Source organism: Thermobia domestica, chromosome 11 (genome assembly GCF_964235325.1).
Source record: "Thermobia domestica chromosome 11, izTheDome1.hap1.1, whole genome shotgun sequence".
Lineage (NCBI taxonomy): Eukaryota > Metazoa > Arthropoda > Insecta > Zygentoma > Lepismatidae > Thermobia > Thermobia domestica.
In genome coordinates, this window is record NC_137464.1 from 2,972,939 (window position 1) to 2,998,368 (window position 25,430).

Consider the following 25,430-nt stretch of genomic DNA (forward strand, 5'->3'; position numbering starts at 1 on the left):
TTGTACACACATAGAATAAATTCAATGTAAGACTATTTTACACTAAAATGGAAGGTGGAAAAATGTATTCGTAAAGGAGTGGAGTACGATGTGTATTTAACACTACCTCCCAGAATTCACCTAATGGGATCTTTTTCTTTAACTATTCAGAATGGTCGGACATTGGGTTATTACTTGCTTCCTAATGACATATTTCCGCCGGTTCACGCAGCATAAATTTGTTTCCGGTGGCTTCCAAAGAAATATGTGCTATATATAAAACAGAATGTCCTTGTTTTGCGTTGGCCTATAATTGCTATAAACATTATCATGGAAGAAAGAATTGTGTTTTTGTCTAAATTTCCGAATCAGGAAGCCTTAAAGAGTGAATAGATCAGTGGCGGGTCTTCAGGGAAGTCGCATCGGTTAAAATTAAAATGCTACCTCTTCAAGCTAAGGGAAGATAACATCCTAATGTATTAATTCTTGTATGCAGCTTCCTGAAGTTGTACGAAACTGTCTTGGGGCACTTCTGTAAGTAACACATTCGCTTGGGAGCTAGTACGTGCCCTATCCAAATATCCATCTTTCAGAATACTGGTGAGTACTTCAAATTATATGCCTGTAGCCAATCTCCCTGTATAAAAATTGTTGCGTGAGTAGCGCAGGATCCTGAAACGTATTTTTGGATAGGGCACATACTAGTTCCTAAGTTAAGTCTTGACCCGACTACGGTAGGTCCCATAGTTTTGGAGCTATGTACCTTTACTTATTTATTTATTTCATGCTTTCGGGAGCCGAAAAGCTCCGAAAGGAGGCATTTGTGCATCCAAGTTGGTCTATACTTTTCGTTTTATCTTGGAATCACCTCCCATACGTTGTTGGTGTTGTTTTGAAATACTGTATATCTATAAAGAAACAACTATGTGTTGCTTAAGCTATAAATAAAACAGAGAGATGGAGAGAGAGTAGTTAATTTTTATTGGCTCTGACTGTACGTCGGTAACATAATGTGCTGCTAATTAACTATCTTCCAGATTGTTGAACTTTCCTCGTTTATCTAACGTCACAGAACAACTGATTCGGACAGAATAGTCTTTTCAATTTCATCGCATCTTTTGAATAATAATTACAACTCCATTGTTAAATAACAAAATAATAAAACATTATTCAAAACGAAAGTGTGTATTTTCTCTCTGTTTTTCTCTGTTTCAAATCCTCCATGCGATACATTTTAACGGCAATTACAACTGTTTCATTACATTACATAACCGAGGAAACACATTCTTTGAATAAATTGATGATCGACGTATGAGATGGTTCGTTACTCAGAGTAACCTTGCTATCGGCCAATTTATTCTTTTTCTTCATATCTTTTTTCCCTCTGCTGTTCTCCATTGCCACATGTTGCATAAATATATTTTTTGCCATCATTTTACATAAAATTCTCATGATATAAACTCATCATGGACAGACCTTTGGTTATGGTTTCGTAATGTACGATGTAACAACTGGAAACTGGACGTTGCAGTAAACTAACTAAATTACCCAGGGGCGGATTTAGGTTTGAGTATACCCCAAGCTATTGAAGGTAATATGGTACTTTATATGCCCATCTATCTCAACTAGTGTTATTTTAGGGAGCAGGAGAAGTCCCATTACTTACGTCATAGGAACCTACAGAGCACAAAACACTTTTACTGTAACGGACCACGGTGGCTCAGTGGTAGAGCTTTCACGCGGTCTCTGGTTCAATCCCAGCTCACGCTAAGTGGACTTTGTGGTGGACAAATACGTGGTGTGCGTGTTCTCCTATTTCTTTCCACTTTCTTATCCCGCTATTTCATTCATTTCTCATCATCACAGTCTCCTTTAGCCTACTCATAATCGTGGGACGTAAAACTTAAAGAATTCATTTCATTTTCATTTTTGCTATAAATGGGATTTATTGAGTTGAGTTAATTTGATTTTAGCGTTCTTTTCATCAGCGAAGCTATAGGGGTCTATGAAACGTGAACCTACAGCTTAGCATGGAATCCGAACCATATAAACTTCCGCCGGAAATCGAATCCCGGTCTCCCACGCCAAAGGCGCGTATACTAACTGCTTAGCCACGAGGAGCTCTCGACAGGATTTATTTTATTTGTTTTTATCTTATGATGTGGAAGTGTACATCTAACTTATTTCCTTTAATTTTTTTTTTGGGGGGGGGAGCTGTAAGAAAGTGGACCCCTAAGCTATAGCTTGTTTAGATTCTACGTAAGTCTGGGACTAATCACAGAGCATTCAATTCGGGACTCTAGGTAGGGTTGCGCGTGAGACGAGAAGAGACGAGATAAAGCTCTTCCAGTAGAAAGAGATACATTTACAGAGACGAGACATCATTTTCACTATACTCTTCGAAACAAGACAGTCTCAACTCCTCTCTCAGGCAACCCCGTGTTTTAGAAACTCAAATATACGAGGTCTGTTCCTTCGGTAACAGACTTTTTTCCCTACTGTTAAGATCGATTATCCTGATAAAAGTCTTCATGTTTTATTTAAACGCACAAGATGTGTAGTAGAACGATACTTTGAACTGAGAGACTTCCCGATTTTTTCTCTTTCTCTCTAAAAAGAGTGCTAATCGAGAATCCCTTCGCCGTTTGATCAGACTGATGTTTAAATTCAGATCACCTTATACAATATGTACACAGTGTATACACACACACATACACATAATTAATGAGAAAGCAGTGACGGCTCTTAAGGGAAGTAACATCAGTATAAATTAAAATTTTATTACTAGGCCTACAACCTAAAGGGAAAACTTAAGTATATGTTTTAAAATTTCTTCCTTTAACTTGTAGAGATATTAACTTTTACTTAATTGACGTTCCTGAACATCCGCCGCTAATTGAGAGAAAACAATATATAATTCGAATTTCTACAAAATAGTTCCTTCTGATTAAAGTTGTTGTTTATTTTGTTTCAGATCCTTGCCTGTATATTTTGAGGTTTGCCAATCGTTTAGAATTTGGAGATAAAACTCACGAGGTATCCATGACAGCGTTACGGTTAGTACAAAGGATGAAGAGGGATTGGATTCATACTGGAAGACGGCCTTCAGGATTATGCGGAGCAGGTACTTTTAAGTGTTCAAGTTGTGGTTTCAGTAGACGGTGTGCGTCAAGAGCCATATGTCACACGACTCCTTTCCCGTATATTCTTCTTGTGCTAATTCCAACATGGCTGCTTTTCAGATGCCCCCCATGATTCACGTTATGCCTATTCAGTGCAGCTCTACATGCGTTCCTCATATACAACCTCAATCCCTGTACTCGTGTCAAAATTAACAAGGCATTTTTAGGCATAAACACCCTCTTTTTCTCTGCTTCTTTTGGTGTTAAATCCAGTGCTAGCAATCATTTTCATCAATTGAATTCACCAAATCAAAATGTTCCCTTGTCAGAATACGAATTTATTTCTGTCGCGGAACATTTTATGAGCAGTCGTGTGATTCGACGTTCAAACTGATTTCCTTCATTGTCGTTAATAGAGTTTTGTTTCCAACCTAAGTCTGTGTATCCTGAAATTTCCAAAAGGACTGTAAGACATCAGTTACCATTTGTCATTTTCGAGACCACATTTTCCCATCTCGTAGGTATGAAAAAGAAGCACAGAACAGGCTTAACGTGTAATCAGACTGGTAGCTGAAATTATGGTTTTCATTTAGACGTACGGAAGTTGAACTCTGAAAAACAGCATTAATTATTCTATTAAGTGGGCACGTTGGCTCAGTTTTAGAGCGTTTTCCTCTGGTACGTGGGTCTCTGGTTCGATCCCCGACCAGGTAAGTTTGTGGCGGACAACATCGTTTTCTAGATTCTAGGGGTACTGTCGTTTCCTCCTACTCTCTCATTCCACCAATTCTTGCGTCATCATTTACTTGCTTTAATCATCGTCTAAGGGGCATAATTTCATATCATATTAAGCGAGTGTTGAATTCATAATATTAGGCCTAAAGTATGATTGTATTTTCCCGAATATTTCTATTTACAAGAGTATTGTGTTGTTATAAATCACATTTATTGTAGTAAAATTTTAATTATCAATTCATTTTTATGATACTAAAATATACTAGTTTTTTTTTTTTTTTTTTTAATATTTTCGTTTTCATGGGACCGTGCAGAATTAACAGTCGCTACAAAGGGTTCGCGACATAAGAATGATTGGGAAACGCCGTTTTAGAGCAATGGTTCCACTTGGTCGTTAACGCTTCTACGGGGCGTTCTCGTTTCCAAAAGGGGCGATATATTATTTAGAGGACATTTGAGATTTCAGGACCTGTTATAGACTTTTTTTCTTTGGTTAAAAGCCATTATGGATTTTACAAATTATCATTTTTTTTTCCATATAACTACTTAACTGACCAATGTCTTAGTAATAGAGGCATCCACGTGGTGGATTGTGCTAAATGGGTTGGGTTAAGATGACTGGGAGCGCTGAGGATAATTGCATTCACCCAAGGGGGCACTAGGTTCGAAGAGGTTGTACCACTGTTTTAGAGCATTTTGTTTTGTTAGATGTTTCGATGTAGAAATTGATTTATGGTGAGAAGTGTAATATTAATTCAAGGCTGTTGAATATCTGCATCATCTTGATTTGTTAACTCGTTGATTTAATATGGAAAACTATTAATTTCTCTTTCAAATGAAAGGAATTTTTATTTGTTTGATTTTTGCCGATTTTCTCTTCAAATATATTTCAATGTAATTAAGTTTTATGACATATAATTTTGACATTTAAGTATAAATCAAATGTAATTTAAATAACATTAAAAATCTGTAGAACGCAAATTCATAGTTAGAAAGGAGGCGATATACTTAAAAAAGATTTGAACAAAAAATCAGTAAAATTAATCCTTTAAAAAAACCTGCTCATTTCGGAGAAAAAGTAATAAATATTTGTCCATGTAAACCAATGGGCTTGAAAAGAAAAATGGCGCAGATACAGTACAATTTTAATATGTTAGATTTAGCGGTTCTTAAACTTTGTGATTTCGTGGACCCTGTGTTATGGCGTGAATTTTGACGGACTTCTGACAGATTCTTTAACAGAAGGTAAGAAAAGGATTTTCATGTGTACCATCTTTTTATTTTTCAATGTAAAAATTGTTAGAATCTTAAGTTTAGTGCTTTGACTACAGATTCAAAAACCTCTTCAGGAGTCCGCGAATCACAGTTTTACAATCTCTGTGTTAGATAATAATACGAGTGTGATTCAGAAAGTAATGCCTCCAAGGCAGGGCCGGATTAAGCGAGGGGCTTAGGGGACTATAGCCCCGGGCCTTCACTTTGATCAAAATCTCAAGTGGCTATCTAAAAAGAATCATGAAGATACAATCATCATCATAAAATAAAATATGACAAAAAATATGAAAGGTATTCCCTTAACTTTCGTACTGTACTTTGAAAGAAATGTAGGGCCTGTTAGTTGAAGTCAGCAGGGACCATATATTTATTTTTTCTAGTCCCGGGCTTCCAGATGAGTTAATCTAGCCCAGCTTCAAGGTGATAACTTTATTTGTGTTTTACAGATAGCACCGGTGATTCAGAAAGTAATGCCTCTAAGGTGATAACCTTTATTTGTGTTTGACAGATAGCACCGGTGATTCAGAAAGTAATGCCTCCAAGGTGATACCTTTATTTGTGTTTGACAGATAGCACCGGTGATTCAGGAAGTAATGCCTCCAAGGTGATAACCTTTATTTGTGTTTGACAGATAGCACCGGTGATTCAGAAAGTAATGCCTCTAAGGTGATAACCTTTATTTGTGTTTGACAGATAGCACCGGTGATTCAGAAAGTAATGCCTCTAAGGTGATAACCTTTATTTGTGTTTGACAGATAGCACCGGTGATTCAGAAAGTAATGCCTCCAAGGTGATAACCTTTATTTGTGTTTGACAGATAGCACCGGTGATTCAGAAAGTAATGCCTCTAAGGTGATAACCTTTATTTGTGTTTGACAGATAGCACCGGTGATTCAGAAAGTAATGCCTCCAAGGTGATAACCTTTATTTGTGTTTGACAGATAGCACCGGTGATTCAGAAAGTAATGCCTCTAAGGTGATAACCTTTATTTGTGTTTGACAGATAGCACCGGTGATTCAGAAAGTAATGCCTCTAAGGTGATAACCTTTATTTGTGTTTGACAGATAGCACCGGTGATTCAGAAAGTAATGCCTCTAAGGTGATAACCTTTATTTGTGTTTGACAGATAGCACCGGTGATTCAGAAAGTAATGCCTCTAAGGTGATAACCTTTATTTGTGTTTGACAGATAGCACCGGTGATTCAGAAAGTAATGCCTCTAAGGTGATAACCTTTATTTGTGTTTGACAGATAGCACCGGTGATTCAGAAAGTAATGCCTCTAAGGTGATAACCTTTATTTGTGTTTGACAGATAGCACCGGTGATTCAGAAAGTAATGCCTCTAAGGTGATAACCTTTATTTGTGTTTGACAGATAGCACCGGTGATTCAGAAAGTAATGCCTCCAAGGTGATAACCTTTATTTGTGTTTGACAGATAGCACCGGTGATTCAGAAAGTAATGCCTCTAAGGTGATAACCTTTATTTGTGTTTGACAGATAGCACCGATACAGGTATCAATGAAAAGCTTGCAATGTCAGCTACAAACGGTGACATCATTTTTCAACATAGTCCCCAGTACGGGCAACACACTTGCGCCAATCCGAAAGAAGGTTTTTCATGCAATCGGCGAAGAATTGTGATGGCTGCTGGTGACACCATTTCCGAACTACCGCTTCCACCTCCGCGTCACAACGGTAGCGTTGACCCTAAGTACCCGGCTATTTGAGGCAATCACAAAGCGTATTTATTGCTCTTGCGTACGCTTGGAATACGCTGACCATGTATTTAAATGTAGATATCACAAACGCGAAAGCAATAAAAACGCGGAGAAAACGTCAGCTCGAGCGTATTTGGTGCATTTCGGAACAATAGACCGCCTGCTGTTTGAAAGATTTCAAAAGGAAGGAAAAAAAAAGGAAAGAAGTGTTGCCAGGCAAAGGGATTGTAGCAAGAAAAAGCTGCTTGGAAGATGGTCTGTGCAGAGTATTGGAACTCTGCTATTACACACCTGGACCTGGCAAAAAGACCCGGAAACCCTGACTGGCTCATAGTATGATTTAAAACTCTGGTGAAAGTAAAATTACTGAATAGCTACTTTGGCCGCGTTCGCTACACGGGGTAACGCTTTCTCAAATAGCCTAAGTCTAAAGGTAATCCTTAAGTTTGGGGAGGAGCCAAAAATCTCAGGGCACAAGATCCGGACTATAGGCAAGATGAGGTAGAATGTCAACAATACTTTGCCAGCAGATGGAACAACTGTGAATTTTTTGACGGAGGAGAGGACGTGTGGCGGTACTCCATCGAGTGATGCTTCGTTTCTGGGTCGTAATGGTGTATCCACGACTCGTTGCCGGCGATGAATGTTCCTGGGCGCACAACCTTCCGCAGTCAGAAATTCAATGACAGCCCACTTTTCAACCAGACGTCACCACTGAATGCCATGGATTGCTCCATTACTCTGAAACGAGAAGAGATAGGAAAGTGAAACAAGTGACATTCTGTAGCTTCAACATCAGTGGATTAATGATAAACTGTTGCCCAAGTAGTGGACTTGGAGGCATTACTTTCTGAATCACCCTCGTATAATTGCTTTGATCCAATCCGTCTGTTGATTTCACTGTCCATTTTCCAAATAAATTTATCTTTTTTTAATAATACTAATAGAATTTCGACTTGTTTGTTCCAGCTCTCTTGATAGCAGCCAGGCTACATGAATTCAGTCGCACAATTACAGACATCATAAAGATCGTTAAAGTTCATGAGTCCACGCTGAGGAAAAGGTTGGTATTCATTCAAGTTGCTCATTGTATGTTACAAGAAGGGCTGTCTTACCGCATGAGTTCAATGGGCAGTTGACCGATGACCCCATGTTAATCTATATATGTCAAGTAATAAATATCATTACATGCTAGTTTAGACCAGTGTTTCTCAATCTGTGATCTGCGGACCCCCGGGGATAGCAAGATATTGAAAGGGGAACTATAGGACATTTTATTTTAATTAAACTTTATCTTATTATGTCGTTTACACCTTGGGTAGGCTACTTGCAGCGTATAGGTACGTTACGTAGGTTTCAACCAATTCAGAAGAATGGAATATAACAGTTGAAGGAAGAAATATCAAAATTAGCAACCTAAGCTGAAAAATGCATTAAAAAACACAAGCCACTTGGCGTAGCACCCCATTTTGTGAGCCTAAGCTTGCTCCAGCGCATCAAGAGATTTCTAGATCTAGTGACTGTCACGTGTTGTTTTTACGTGATTCCCCAGTCTGCCTCACGACGCTAGGTGGACGCCGAAAATTGGGAAGCACCGACCAGGAATCAAACCCGAGACCACGTAGACGTGAGTCCAACGCTCTAACCACTGGACTACGATTTCCCCACTGAAAAATGCATCACCCATCACATCACGTGAATCTTAAATTCATAATATTAGGCTCAGGACGGTGAAAGTAAGGGGGAACGCGGGAGGACGCCGTTCCCTTCACTTCCAAAATATCTATGGCGTCCTCTACTTCCTAAAAATAATAACGGGCAAATATATGCACGAGGGCGGCGTAACATCATTCGTTCCGTACCTTTTCAGACCCACTTTTAGTCCTAGGCCTAACTGTTCTGATCGTATTTTTTTAAAAATATTATTACATTGTCATAAATGACACATTTAGTATTGTATAAATGTAATTTATCATATCATTTTTATTAATATGTAAGATATACTTTTTAAAATAACTTTTATTTCATGGGGAGCCGCAGAGAATTAACATTCGCTACAAGGTGTCCGCAACATTAAAATAAAAGAAAATTTAAAGAATGGAAACGCTGGTCTAGACTATGCTAAATTATAAAATAATATTTGCTGCAAAGTTCTTTTGTTATCCATGTACATTTTATTCCTGTGGTTGGTTGTCGTAGAGGCCCCAGTACACTGGCTTGTCCAGAGGACCATAATGCTTTTAAGAATACAAAGGTGGTCTACTAGGAAATAATATCAAGTAGAAGTTGTTTATGGGTCGATAGAAACTCGTTTCCTCTAATTTTCGTTCGAATTGATTATTTAAATAGATATAAGTACAATAGAGTTTTTTTTTTTTTTTTTTAATGCGAAGTAAGTAGACTAAAACTCCTTAAAGCTGGATACCTTCCTAAACTGGAAGCGTACCCAGAGAACTACAGTATGTTGATATACTTTTTGTCATGTCTCTACATACAAGGGGCTACGCAAAATATCCGAGTTTTTTTTTTTTTTCTTTTTTATCAAACCAGTAGCAGGACGACATTCCGGCGCTAGGTGTCTCTAGGTACATTTATTAGCTACTGCACCACAAAGTTGCGTCATCTTTGACGCATTTAATTGTGAGTTGTAGTTGTGCGTGTCAGGACGTGTTTCAGTGCTTCTGCGATTTGTCAAATGGCTGATGTTAAGGAGGAACGGATTTGCATCAAGTTCTGTGTCAACTTGAAGAAACCTGCAGCCGAAACCCACCGCATGCTGAAAGAGGCATTTGGTGAGAGTGCACTGAGTCAAGCAAGAACATTTGAGTGATTCAAGCGTTTCAAAGAAGGCCGCGAGTCTGTGGAAGATGATAAACATTGTGGTCGATCGTCAACATGCATAACACTGGAAATCATCATGAAACTCTGTGACGTGATTCGCGAAGACAGAAGGCAGACAGTTCACAATGTTTGTAGCAGACTTCGACTGTCGTACGATACATGTCAACGAATTCTATCCGATGAACTGAACATGAGACGAATTGCAGCGAAGTTTGTCCGTCGCCTTCTCAGCATCGACACAAACACCTCAGGTTGCAGACGTGCACCGAGCTGCAACAAAGAGTTCGAGAGGGTCCAAACTTATAATCCAGAGTCATTACAGGTAATGAATCTTGGGTCTATGGTTATAACCCGGAAACGAAGCAGCAATCATCACAACAGAAGACGCCATCCTCTCTAAGGCCGGAAAAAGCTCGAAAAGTTCGCAGCAACAAAGCAGTTTGTTCCACCTGGTCAGAATGTGTGGCAAATGTGTGTCATCTGTGGCAAATAAGGGGCTGGTTGCTGCACCATCACAACGGAGCCCGCCCACACCTCGCTTGTTGTGAGGGAATTCCTGGTTAAAAATAACATGACAACAGTCCTCCATCCTCGCTATTCCCCTGACCTATCCCTGTGCGACTTCTACCTGTTCCCGAAGATGAAAGTCGCGACCCACTTATGAAAATGTTTACAAACACCGATGCAGTGAGGAAGTAGCATCCAGGCAACTTGGATGTGTAGTTACCTGGAACGTGGATAGGTCGTCGTTGACCAATTGAACGGCCATTGCATTCCTTTGCTCTCACACCATTTGACTTCTACCTCTGGAGAGGGGTCATGTGAAGACAATGGCCTATGCTATGAAAATCCTGTACATTCATCACTTACGGCGACATGTGAACGTTCAACCTGACACTTTCCTTTGGGTGTGTACATTGACTCATGATGGGTCCATTCTGAGCACACCATGTAGGAATCGTTATCTTCAAATGTTTCTGCAGAAAATCACAATTATCAGGGTACCGTTGGTTTCAAATAAAATCTGATGCGGTCGTTTCTTTGAGCTTTTGCTAGTGCCATTCAATATATCGCATGACCCTATTTCTCCCGTAATAAACAGTTTGGCGTTTATTCAATCGACATACGAGTACTTACAGCATCCGTTCCAGGTTTTCAGACCACCCTGTATTTGTTAAGCAAAAGATAGTATGTATCTGTCAGAGGAGTTTTCTTTCTTTGTTCTGTTCATAACCCAAGAGTGTTTATGTTATTATGAATATTTTAATGTTCATTGCGTTTCCTTGACGGCAGGCTGGTAGAGTTTGGAGAAACTCCATCGAGTTCATTGACTCTGGACGAATTCATGACGGTGGACTTAGAAGAAGAACAGGATCCTCCGTCGTTTAAAAGTGCTCGGAAAAAGGACAGGGAAAGGCTACAGAAGGTAATACTAATAAGCCATTTCAGTTTTAATCTGTATCTTCATTACTGTAGGTATATAAAAAAAAAAAAAAAAAAAAAAAAACTTTTAACGGAAGCTATACTATCTGGTCACATCACGGAAAAACGGCTAAACCATTTGAAATAAATGTTTGTACGCAATAAGCATTGTTCTCGAGCCGTTTTTTTCATGTCACTTCCATTAAAATGTTTAGGAAGGGATAAAATATACTGTATATGTCAAAAATAGAGTATTTCATGTGCCCCTCATAGGGAGGGGGAGATAAAACTTGGTATAGAAACTCCTTATTAAAAGTAAGTGGACACAGCCTTTAGGATTTTTGAAATTTCACTTCTATATGAGTGAAGGGGAAATTTGTAATATTTTCGAAGTTAAATGTCTCATTATCACGGGAAAACGACTGAACGGATTGATGTGGATTTCGAAACATACCTAGCACTTGACTTGATCTGGATTTTTTATCAAGTTCCTTTCATTAAAATGCTGATACTAAAGGGAGAGAGGTTCAAGTATACCTTTAAAATATTTTTGATAAACTTGTTCTTCCTGTGCGAAGACGGCTATTCTAACTAGTTAGGAAGAAACAATGGAAATAACTATAAAATCGGTTCTATGCAATGAACACTCCGGAGGAAAAGGGATAGCCCATAACCTTGTCCCTATATATATATGTAGGTATGTATGTATGTATACTTTTCGGGTCCTTCCCTGGAGACGCGTATTGCACTACGTGGTAACGTCGCAGATAAAGAACCCTAGATTAGATCTACCAATCCATCAAATAATTACATCGATTCTTACCAGATGACAGTTAAAGTCAATAGACGTTGACACTAGTACCACTTATTACTTTAACAGTCGATGTAACTGTTTGATGAATTTGTAGAGTAATGCTAATGGTTCCGAGTTAATATGCTATGTTGCCACAAAGTAAAATTTTGATTCTCCGTAGCGGCTGAAGGAGGCTCCGGAGGGCATTCCATTATACAACATTTTCGCTTTGCCGTTTTATCCTGTGTAAATTTGTATGATGACAGTAAACTAATTGGTAGAATAAAGAAAGTGGAATAAAACGAGGAAAAAATCTCCCGAGAAAATCTATCCGCACAGTGTTTGTCTATCATAAAGTCCACTTGGCGCGAGATAGGATAGAACCAGGGACACCACGCACTAAATGTCAGCGCTCTACCAATATTTCGTAAATACGAGTTTACAAGAGGGTAATATGTAAGGAAATTAGCCTGGAATAACATAACTAAAATCCTCCATTCCTATTAGCTCCTTCTAGGAACTTAAAACATTTTGTTTTATTATTAAGTAATGACCTGTTTTTTAGATGTTATTTTCGTGCCGTTGCTATTTTCTCAGTAAGATGTATAGAGACACCTGGTGATCATTATTATAGCTTGCTGTAGTCACTGACAGGATGTAACATACAATTTAAACAATTCATTTTAGAATTTAAACAAGTTCTATAAAAACTATAAATTGTAATGATGTTTGTGTCGTAACACTTAATAAGCAGAAAGTATTTGATGTGAAAAGCAATTTTCATTATTACTATTGTTATCATTAGGCTTTTGAGGGAAGTCACATCAGCATTCAAATTTTATTATTGCAAGCGAAGGAAAAGAAGTTTTGTGTAGCTTCAGAAAGATGTATACAACAATTAGAACATTACATACACGCTTTGTTCCCTTGCTTGTAGCAAATGTTGTTTTCAGAAGGTTTTCGCCTGGGGGTGACTTTCAATATGCAGGGCTGAAAGTAGTGCTGCGAAAATACTGATAACTTACATAAAGCACGATCGGACATATCTCGCGTTGGATATTTGAGACTCTGGGGATAATTTCTCCGGCCCATTCTCTGAAATCATGAGTGCTTGTAGAAATAAAGGGGTTCATTCACAGTTTTATTCCCCCAGAAGGTAGACGTTGACCGATAGGTGTAATAGGAAGTACGCGTCAATCTCTTGTGTTATTTTGGCCCTATAGCCTCAGAAAGTTGGTCAGAAAGGGCAGCAAAGGTAAGGGGGTCATTGGTGATTTAGAGAAACTGAGAGGTTTTAGGAGTGAAATCAACATAAGAATAAGATCAGTATGTAACCGCATTTAGCATATGTGAGAAACATCCATAGAGGGTAGTGCTAAGCTGGGATATCGGTATAAGTGATGTGTCGAATATCTCTGCTCAGCGCCGATATCTCACACTTACGGTCCTTTGCAATAAAACTGTGAATGAACCCCTTTAAATATTTTACCGATGTGTTTTCCCTCAAGACTTATTTATTTATTTATTTACTTACTTATTAGACAGCAAACAGCATTTACAGCCACAGGTGCGTCTAGGTAATAGGTATTTGATAGATGCAATACATATTCAGTACATACAGTCAGACTAATGCAATAATGACATAGAATGCATCTGATAATGTGTAAATTATACATACAGTACATAAGCTGTACATGCAGTCGAAATCTTAAAATTTTACCATACAGTAAACTTAATAAATGATCTTATACAGGAATACAATACGACATATCAAATTTAAAAGAAGGGGATTACATATATAATTAAACAAGACTCGTAGCTCTATCCATCATGACTCTGGAACAAGAATAACTAACACTTTTCTGACCAGAGTATATACACTTATTTTTTAAAACTAAATACAATGTTACAGTTTCGACAACTTAACGTTGTCTTCATCAGACACTAACTGTTTGATGAAAATAGTTCGGAGTTAGTGTCTGATGAAAATAGTGTTCAGTTAATACTCTGCTCATAAAAGTGTTTTTTTTTTAAAAAAAAAAAAAAAAAAACTCGTATTAACTAAGATGAAAGAAATGTATGTAGTATCTGATCATGCAACCAAAAAATAACAAATTTTAAACCTAGAAGGAAAAGAAATGATGAAACAAACAAAAAGAAGAAATGGTTAAAATCTAGAACCAACAACCATAAAAAAAATATTTTAAAAAACTCGAATTTCACCTCCCTAAATTAAATAAGCACTAAAAGTTCCTTAATCGAAAATATATCGCCTATCGGCTAAAGACAAAAGGTGCTTTCTTTGGATATGCTAGACAAACTGATATCTTTAAAATCTTTGAACTTTCATCGTGACCAGGCTAGGAATTTACTCTGAATACACTCAGTAGTATTTGCAAAGTATTTGGCTTCCTTGTTCCAAATCACCGTATTGTCTTCCAAATGAGAATGCACATTACACATGTAGAGAACTTTGCAAGTATTAATATTGGAAAAATTACAATGGAGTCATTTTAACATTTTTTTTCTGACTTTAGATATGATGGCCTGTAAATCTTTTTGAAATAATAATTTGTTATCTAATATTAATCACAGATCTTTAACTTAGGTTCCAAATACGATTTCCTGATTACCTATTATATATTTATAAGACAAAAGGTCTTTTCCTGAAAAAAGGTATGCCTCGAATTTTGGCAATATTCAAAGCTCAAAGATTATTCTCTGACCATTTAACTGATATATCTTGCAATATAACTTGATCTTAGACAGTATGAATTTCATTAAAGATTTTAATGTCATAAGCATACAGCAAATCTTTACAGGTTAAATTATCAGGCAATCATTTATATAAAGTAAAAACAGCAAGGGGCCCAGGTTAGAACCATGGGGTACTCCGGATGTTACGTTATAAGTAGAAGTATAGCCATTATACCTAACTCTAGATTTCCTGTTACTTAAATATGAGTCTAGTCATTTTATTGTATGATTTGACAATTTGAACTTGAACAGGTTACTTATTAATAAATGATAAGCTGCGAATCAAATGCTCTTGCAAAATCAAAGTAAATGAGTTTGATCACCAGACTGAATAACAGAAAATAGATTTTGCATAAGATTTGCGAAGTTTGTAATAACTTATTTACCACTCATGTTGAGTCGTATGCACTTGTTCACAGATAGTGCTGTACAAGTGGGTTAAATTATAAAATTTATTATAAAATTTATATATAAAATTATATATTATAAAATTTATATATAAAATTTAGAATTAACATTCCTTATAGAAATAGGACATAATCATTGATATAATCACCTTTAGTCTTGGGTATGGATGTTACGGCTACTACCTTCTAAGTTTCAGGATAAATGCTTACATTTAAGCACCAATTAAACAAGAATGATGCTAACATTGGTGAAATTACTTCGACCACTTTTTTATAATGGAATCAAGTACTCATCTATACTAGCAGACATGGATAAAGATACTTTTTTCGTGGAATCTGGAAAGTCCTCAAAACTCTCCTTGTTGTTCTTGGCGACATTTGTTAGAGATTTATGACCCATGTTACTTAAAAATCAACGTTCTCACATTCCTCTGTTGTCCCTTTCATGTTCGATTCATCGCTTTTTTTTTCTTCTTCTTTCAAAATGCTGAAGTACGGCAACATTGATGAAACTGACAGCGCACGTGCTGCCTAAGATCAACCGAAGGTTGTGTGTGGGGGTGGAGGGAAATGAGTAGGGGTTGGGCAAGAGATCTCGTAAGTTTTTCTGGAACAGTATACCAAATGCTGATTTAATGTCTAAGGTTTTAATAGCATATCTTACATTAATATATATTTACATAATAATAATAATAATAATAATAATAATAATAATAATAATAATAATAATAATAATAATAATAATTCAGTTAAAAAATTCTTATATGTTTTGGTGTGGTAATTACAGTAGGTGAATATGTAAGAGGAACCGAAAAAAAAAAGAACAAAATATAGTAAAATCTGCCTTTAGCGGAAACGAACGGGACTCGAAAAAATTTCCGTTGAAGATAGGTTTCCGGTTAACGAAGGTACATCTATGCACAAAAAAAGTGTATTCATAAAATGGACATACTGAGATAAAATAAGATGATGTACGTACCTTAGTCAATTTACAGTATTTCTACTACGAAGTAATACATACACTTACAATGAACAGAAAAAGTACTGTACAAAAGTTACCGTATTTTTTCCAATAGTCAAGGAGTGTTTTCTGTACATCGTTGCTTGTCTGCTCAACTGTGCATAGAAACTTTAGTCTGAGAAATCATTAAGGATATCAGTGTCATTTCGACGTAAGGCAAATGTTGTAGTTCCTTTAAACTTTTGACAGAATCTTGAAATTTTGACAGAATTTTTAATCTACACTCCTCTTCCAACTCAGTGTCTTATTTCTCTTCTTCCTCCACCTTCTCTGCTCCTTTCAGATTTTCCGTATAATTCTCAATTAAAGCATGTACATCCGTCGTGTCTGCTTCGGTTAGCACATCACTGTCTGTTTTGCTAAAAATATATATCTAACCTTTCATAGGGTGTCTAAAAACTTGCTAAGCGCTGCACTGCGAACCTTGAAATTTTCCGTTGTCCGCGTAATACAGTTTCCGTTTAACACAAGTTTCCGTTTAATAAAGAGTTCGTTGAAGATAGGTTTTACTGTATAAGAATTGGTCAGTATATGTAATTTGTAGTATAATTATGCCGTTTTATGTTATAATTACTTAATACTTTCAGTGTAAAAGTACTTTTGAGGTATATCTAAACCATTAGTAGTTACGAATAAATAAATTGGGAATTAGTATAATATAAATAGCTGTACACGTCAGTTGCATACAAAGAAGGGAACTGTGTACGAGGTGTATCGTGTTGATGGAAAACCTTTGATCAAAGACTTCTGAGTACAATGAGATGGGAGAAATGAATCTTGGATAGATAGTTAATGTTAATCCCGATTGGATCATTTTGCTACAGATAGACTTTCGTTTCTATGACAGCAAACGTACAAATTTCCTAAGACAGAGTTTGTTAGTTAATTAGTAGTATTGAATTGAACAACAACATTCTTTTCGTTTTTCGTCAGCTAATGGAAGAAGAAGACGTAGACGACAAATTCACTCAGCTACAACTAGAGATCGAGAAACAATTGGAAGAGAAGAAGTCGAAGAGAAAAAACGCTTTCAAACAAGTGATAGGTAAATCACATTCTTTCTTGTTCTAATATTTATGAGTTAGCATCTAGTTTTATATATATAAAAAAAAGACCAGCATATTAATTAGCTAATTCCATCAGTCCAACCGAAGACTCACGTGTCAGTTGTAATTATTTGTTAGCTCTAAGGGTGTGCAGTGTAATTTTGTCCAGAAATTCGTAAAGAAAATGTGGAGGGAACAACGTTCACAAATATCCTGTACAATATACATTCGTTCCTATGAGAGAGATTTTTTCAGTGCCTAACTGAAGCAAAGTTTCAGAATATTTTTGAGATATAGATGAATCATTAGTTTCATGACACTTTTCCTTTTTGGTAAAGACAGAAAATAAAGCAAATATCTATGTTTTCGTTCCCTGCTTTGGGACCCCCTAAAGTAATTCAGAAATCAGCGTCACTGGAGCTTGGCAGTTTTCTAGTTACGCCTATGAAAGCACATTATAAATTGTAAATACGGAACACACGAAGTTAAATATATTAATACATAAATGAAAACTACTTTTCAGTATTTGTCCTTTAAGAGCCAAATTAGTGATATTTTAGAGACAAGCGCAGCAAAAGAGGTTGTAACGAAAGTATTAGTAATTTCTTTCCGTTTTGTTTAATTAGTTTTAATGTTATACAATATATTTAATTCACTTCAACCAATTCATCTAATTTCGTACATAATCGCTCAGAGAGCAGTACATAGGAATTATTATTAATATTAACATATTTGAGAATTAATTTTACACACTATCACTTCATAATAACAATAGATACTGTATACTAAATAATTTAAAAGTAAGCAAGTACACAAGAGTAGATTAATTTAGAAAGAAAACGTATGGAACACAAAGCAAATTTTAAGAAGTCCAACGGCCTTTTTATTTATTTGGTCCTTGTTTTAGTTAAATTCCATTTGTACTAACTCGATCAAATAATGCCAATAGGGGATAAAATTGTACATTGTATGACTTTCTTATCTTAGTAAGATTTAACCTAATTAAAATAAAATAAAACAAATTTTGTGAAACGATTCAAGTTTTCATTTACTTCAAAGTAGAAAGTTCCTTAACACTCAAACATACGCACCGTGTTTGCATCAAATCCTCACACGGTACAAGGATTCCCTCAATCTGAGAATAACTGGCCGTAACTTTTTACTGTAAACGTATTTTATTTAGTTATTTATGCTACAGATAGATTGATGTATTTATTTCTTAAAGACGTAAAGAAAGTTTCTTTAATTTCTATTGTAGGTGCGCCGAAAACCTTATTATCTGAAGTAATTGAAATTGTAACAACTGCATGGAGTTTCTCGAACGAAACCACACGCACTGACAGGAATTGTTCATACTTTAGAAGCTTCGTATGCTTATAACCTCGAGCACCATTTTTCAACCTTTTCTAAAACAATTCTAAAACCCCGTATTTGTTCTTCCTTCTACTCCATTTTGATCGCAGTGGCCCCGCGTAGTGTAGTCGCTAACGCTCTCGCCTTCAGTGTGAGTGGTCCCGGGTTCGATTCCCGGTGGGGACACTCGGTAAAAACGCTCTTTCAGGCCAGCCACCCTGAATGCGGTTTTCCTGGGTTTTGTTCATTCACACCATGCAAATGCCGGGGTGGTACCTAACTTATAGGTCCTAGGCCGTTTCCTTCCTTCCCTTTCCCCGTATAGTGTGCTCACCGAGGGACGTCATCCCTTAAACGTGACGGGCTAAATGACCATCTTCCCAGAAAGCCCAGAAATCTAATTCCTAATCCTAATCCATTTTGATCGCAATTATATGTACAAAAAGTATAGTATAGTACGATCATAAGAAATACGAACAAATCCACACGCGCTGACAGCTTTTACTACCCGCAAACATATTTCCACAACAATAGCTGATTATTATTAAAAAAAAAAAAAAAAAAAAAAAAAAATGTGTGATGTATGTGCACAAACAATCAAAAAGAAGTTAGAGGTCGCCACAGCTCCCAGCATAAAGATAATCTCAAGCAGTTTCATTTTTTTCTTCAAAAGCTGGAATCCCCGTCAAGGCGTGTGCTTGAGTGTTGATAAGGAGATTTAAAAAAAAAAAAATAAGTATATACAGCGGCTGTCATTCGAATATTCCCCGTCCAAGTTCAATATTAATGGTAGAGAAATAATAATGCTTCTGTTTTGAAAACATTCAACCGTAATGAAGGTAGAAGGGATTGCATATAAAAATAAAACAGTTACCAACAACAGCAATAATGATTATTATTATTATTATTATTGTTCATGCGAAGTTTTTAGTCGTCTTTTTTGCTGACTTGAGCTCATAGTATTTGAATGATCTTATAGATATTTATTCATATTTATATATTATTGTGAGATGCAGATATGGGAATAAATTTTTATTTGTTAATTGAACAGGGGACCCAACGGATGAACCTAGGCGAGAAAGTAACGACGCTGAGCGCTTCATTGTTGAATCTACGTTAGGATCAATTGAAGACTGTCTCTCGCAAAGTAGTCCTACCAACAATGATAGCGATAATAACTCTACAGATGTCATTCCTTCTGCAGATATGCTACCTCCTCCAATTACACAAGGATTAGGTGAGTGTTATCAACTATTTTTTGCTCACTTTGTTTTGTTCATACCTAAGTAGATATTGCCTCACTTATTTACTCATACCTCTGTATTATCAAAATGCGTATTTCATATAACATAAATACCTTGGACCTCTGTCGTAAATTAATACCTTCAAAGTACTTATATATAGTAGTGATTAAACTTAGTGTAAATATACATAAGTTTTAGAAAACTAGTAATTACCTATACGAGAGGAGACCCAAAAGAAATAAGAATTTACAGATTGCATCTACTTCGAAGTACTGTCCATTAGTTGCAATGTTCTGGTCTAAACACGAGTGCTCTTTATGCCTCCGTTTTTACTTTTTTCTCCCTTCTTTCTTTCCTTATCTCTTCCACGTCCATAAAACGTTCTCCTGTGAGGATTGTTTTCATTCAGGGTAATAAACAAGAATTGCAGAGTTGATTTTACGAGTATTTTCAATTTATGATACGTATTCATTCCGTGCTGCTTTTGACCATTCGTGAGCACGAGACGTATAATTTTCATTTACAATTTCTAGCTGAAAATCCGTTGGTAAAACCTTCAGGACACATCAGACAAATCATGTTCGTCAGTTGTTCTTTGACGATCTACTAAGATCAGTTCACGAATTCTCGTGATATTTCCTGCGTGAAATTGGTTTGTAAGTGATAATTCACCATTCCTGAAGGAGGGCAGAGGGAGGGTTGGTGGGCCACTCGTAAACTTGTGTCTTCCTCCCCAAAGCTAGATCCTCCTAAGCTAATTTCAAGTATTACACCTGTGCTTCCATTTAAAGATGCAGAAACAAATATCCATCTTCCAGGTCTTTCAAAATTTTTTCCCAACCTACAAGGTTAAATTTCTGAGAAAAGTAAGACTATACTCCATTTTGAAAAATAAATGTAATTTCTGGTGAATCTGGATGTTGTAAATAATGGTTAAGTAAATATTTAAAATGGTAGCCTGCACTGATGCATTTGTAAGTACGAGTGACGACCGCTTCCGTTCTGCCCTCACTATTTGAATCTCATCCCAAAGTGTGTGTAATACGACAGTACGCCTCATATTTTACTGTGGTCCGTAAGAATAAATGGAGTTGCGTGAGATCTGGAGGGCGTGCAGGAAACTCAATTCGTTCAGTGTGTCCTATCCATTGACCTGGTACGTTTTGATCCAGGTATGCTCGCACATCCCTACGAATCGTGCAGCTAGACGCCATCTTATTGATAATAAAACCTGTTATTAGCGTGCATTGCACGAATGGCGGGGAAAATGGAATCAGCAAACATTGTTAGGTATTTTTCTCCGGTCACAGTTCTATCAAACAGAAAGGCCCAATGAATCTGCTAGAAGATAGATCACACCACATATTTACACCAGGTAAATTCGCAGTCTTTTCAGCAATAATGTGGGGACTATCTGCAGCTCACTACACACAATTATATCTGTTGCGGTCTTATTAAATTTGAATTGTGCTTCATTCGACCAAACAATGGTATCTATGAATCCCGGTTCTTGTGTAACCATTTTCTGAACCCATTCACAAAATCATATCCTGCAATCTGGGTTGTCATTAGGCTGTTGCACCAGCCTTGGAGTGTACACACGCAACTTAACTTTCTTCAGTATGCATAGCACACTACTAACACTTACATCGCTCTCAAGTGACCCTTGCCTTGAAGATTTTTGTGGTGAACGCTGAACAGTTCCATCACTGCAACTGAGGATTCAGCACTTGTAGCTGTGCGAGGTCGTCGTGATCGACCTTTCTGCACATCATACACTGTTCTATGAACCTCGAATTTGTCTCTTAGGCGTTTAACTGTTACCCTTGAAGGTGGATTATTTCCATACTGACGTCTTCACTGTCTCGGAACCTCAGGAACATTCTCATACTTCCAGTATCTCTTAATAACTTACTTCCGCTCTTGAAGGCTCAAATGTACATCTGCTATCTACATATTACTCTCTTGCCACTAACGGACAGCAGTGATTCTGCTACCAAATATTGAAAAAGCATAACATTATTTTTCCTCAGAAATTTAATTGTGTAAGTTGGGAAATAAATTGTCTATAATAGTTCAAAGTGTGTATACATTTTTTTTACGCACTTGGTATTTATTTTTCTCACTAGCTTATGAAAAACATTTTCAAAATGTCCAGGACTATAATTCCTTTTATTTGTTAAAAAACTGAAGAAATTGTCTTACGGGGAAAATAAAACGTATAACGTAAAATGTGGCAGAAGAATTCCTCAGAATATATCACAGTATAAAAATAATGTTCTTTAGTGTGTAGTGTGTTGTTAGTTGAGGTATTTCTTGCCTTAATCGCTTATTCCATTAACACCAACGTGAGTTCACAAACTTTACTTGTCAAGAGACTACCTCGCCATTTCACAGCAATTCACATCGTCATTAGACGAGTGAATTACAACAATACATTAGACAAGGAGTCTTTGCACTGTTCAGGAATCAGAAATTGAAGTATTATGATCGGTAATATTCGTGAGTATGTCAGCATATCATCTGTAGCTTTGAAGTTTATAAAATGGTAGATAGTTCGACAGAATTTGTATCGCGAAATCACCTGTAAGTTTATTGTTGCCAGATAGTAAATAGTTTGATTGAATTTGTTTCTTCAAGTCATGTAAAGCTTATTTGAAGCTTTTGGGTCGTTTGATTTTGCATGCTTATGATTTTCTTGATAGGATTACGTAAATTCTCCTTCTCTTATGTAAGTTTTGAATATTTTTTAAAGGTCCCAGTATGGCTAGTTTAGGTTTAGTGGAGTCTTTGGACGAGTGCATGAAAATCCACCCTTCAACTGAGCCAGGGGTGGAAGAAGAGTCTGGAGACTTAGATCTGGAAGGGATTGATGACGACGAGATCAACTCCTACATCATGAGTGAAAAAGAGGCCCAATACAAAGCTGTTTTATGGATGAAAATCAACGAAGAATACCTCAAAGAACAACAAGGTGCGATTCGTATTTTGCTTTGTTATAAAAATTAGTCAAATTCAGTTTTTTTAAGTAGGTTAAGGAAGACGTATGTATTTGAGCTTAAAAGATCAGAAACGCCAAACTGTTTACGGAATTCAAGATTCTGTAGCTCAATTGATTTCACAGTTAAGAACCAATCCATAAATCATGGCACAACACACCGTGATACAACGTAATGCATCTGTAACCAATTACTCTATATTGCTGTGTTGATTGATCTCTAACTCCCAAATAACCTTATTACTTCAAATTTGCCTTTATTATTGAGAACGACTACTTTGTTTTTCTGACATTAAAGAACTTTTCAATAATTTCCCTGATATTAAAGAACTTTTCAGTAATTTCCCTGATATTAAAGAACTTTTCAATAATTTCCCTGATATTAAAGAACTTTTCAATAATTTCCCTGATATTAAAGAACTTTTCAAGAATTTCCCTGATATTAAAGAACTTTTCAGTAATTTCCCTGATATTAAAGAACTTTTCAATAATTTCCCTGATATTAAAGAACTTTTCAATAATTTCCCTGATATTAAAGAACTTTTCAAGAATTTCCCTGATATTAAAGAACTTTTCAAGAATTTCCCTGACAAAAATCAAGTTTCCCGATATTCTCTAATTTTCCAGGTCTGTGGGAAACCTGATAAAATTAAATAAATTATTGTTTGACATTAATGTATATCTTTCCGTAACCTCTATCTAAACGTTCATTGTTAATTATTTTGTGTATGTATCAGTCCTGATGGCCTGAAACCCTGAGATGCCTTGTAGCCATTATTATTTAACTTTGTTCTGGAATACGCTATAAGGAAAATCAAAGATAGCAACCAGGGCCTAGAGTTGAACGGTATTCACCAGGTTATGGCATATGCTGATCATGTAAATTTAATAGAGGATGATAGAAGAACAATAGAAAGAAATTCAGAGATCTTATTAAACGCTTGCAGGGACATGGGTTTAGATGTAAATGCAGAGAAAACTAAATATATGGAAGTGCGTTGGGACCGTAATACGGCAAATTGTGGATGAGTTAAAATATTAAATAATACTTTTGATAAAGTGGATACTTTCAAATATTTAGGATCAATATTAACAGGCGAAAACCATATGAAGAAATTAAATGTCGACTAAAAGCAGCGAATTCATGTTATTATTCAGTTCAAAATCTCTTGTCGTCGCGAATTCTGTCGAGGAATTTGAAGCTTAAAATATATAAAACGATAATCATGAATGTTGTTCTATATGGTTGCGAAACATGATCGCTTACTCTGAGGGAAGAACATAGACTGAAAGTATTTGAGAACAAGATCCTGAGACGAATATTCGGACCCAAAAGGAACGGGAATGGGGAATGGCGGAAACTTCATAACGAGGAACTACATAATTTATATGGTTTACCCAACATTGTTAGGGTCGTCAAGTCTAGGAGGCTTATGTGGGCAGGTCATGTAGCTAGAATGGAAGAAAGTAGAAACGCTTTCAAAGTCTTGACTGGAAGACCAATCGGAAAACGATCATTAGGAAGACCTAGGCGCAGATGGGAGGACAATATTAAGATGGATCTCGGAGAGATAGGAATACAAAGTAGACACTGGATCCAATTAGCTAAGGATAGAAGTCAGTGGAGAGCTTTTGTGAACGCGGCATTGAACCTCCGGGTTCCATAGGCCATAGAGTTAGTTAGTTAGTGTATGTATCAATCTGTGAGGTCATTTGTTTGTCTGTTTATTTGTTTGTATAAAATCTTTGTACTTCAGTACTAAATCTGCACCTAAAACTGGTCTTTTTTCTACAGAGAAAGAAGAGAGATTGCGGAAAGAGAGGGAGGAAGGAAAACCAGAAAAGAAACGAAGGAGAACAGCTCCGAAGAAGCCAAAGAACCAAATCCAGGCGAATAGTGCAGGTAAAGTAGCTTTCGTTTCATTGTTTTTATCCAACAACCCCTAACGAAGCTTAAAAAGGATTCAGTTTATTATGTCTTTTATAAAGATAACCAAGAAAGTTCTGTAATTTTATCATCCACCACCTTCGAATATCGATATATGATCTAAGACGTACCTGAAAGATCAAAATTAGTCCCCATCAGCATCGACAACCTTCTGTCAACGTTTTGGAAGGCCATGGATTCCATCCCGGTAGAACTTAGTGGGCCGTGAAGCGAAGAAGATATCAAGTACATTTTGCACCTCTACTAGGGATTTCAACTGGCGTCCTCTAAAGTGATTGTCCAAGGAATGAAACAGGTGATAATTGGACGGCGCAATGTCCGGGTAGCACGGCGGGCGCAATAGTGTTTCCCATCCAAGGCGTAGAATGGTATCCCGGGTCATCCTAGCTACGTTGGGCTTAGCGTTGTCCTGTAACAGGAGGACCCCTTTGCGATTCAGAAGTGCTGGCTCCAGAGTTGTGAGTTTTTCTTGAACATGGTTCAACTGCTGACAATACACAGTTGCATTGATGCTCTGACTAGCTGGTATCAGTTCCAGATGCACGATGCCGCGAGCAGTTCACCAAACACACAGGAGGACCTCCTGGTGTAGTACTGGTTTCAGCTGTTTTGTAACCGGTTCATGGGATGCTAACCAATAATGACGGCGCCGTAGAGCTTCGTACAGGTCCTTCCACTTCTCATCACATGTCAACATTTTGTCCAGAAAGGGCTTCTTCCTAGGACGAGACAGCAAAGAAACACAGGTGTCTGCTCGCGTTGCCTTCTG

The 25,430-nt window shown here is 36.9% G+C and overlaps 1 protein-coding gene across 1 annotated transcript in view; it reads left to right on the forward strand.

Moving 5' to 3' along the window:
• Window positions 1-25,430, forward strand: part of Brf (Brf RNA polymerase III subunit) — a 222,165-nt gene that overhangs the window by 182,622 nt on the left and 14,113 nt on the right. Inside the window, exons 6-12 of the mRNA XM_081729914.1 lie at window positions 2,954-3,103; window positions 7,801-7,894; window positions 10,966-11,098; window positions 17,006-17,117; window positions 19,523-19,708; window positions 22,471-22,689; window positions 24,509-24,616. Of these exons, the coding sequence (XP_081586040.1) occupies window positions 2,954-3,103; window positions 7,801-7,894; window positions 10,966-11,098; window positions 17,006-17,117; window positions 19,523-19,708; window positions 22,471-22,689; window positions 24,509-24,616 (1,002 nt within the window). The remainder of the gene's footprint in view (window positions 1-2,953; window positions 3,104-7,800; window positions 7,895-10,965; window positions 11,099-17,005; window positions 17,118-19,522; window positions 19,709-22,470; window positions 22,690-24,508; window positions 24,617-25,430) is intronic.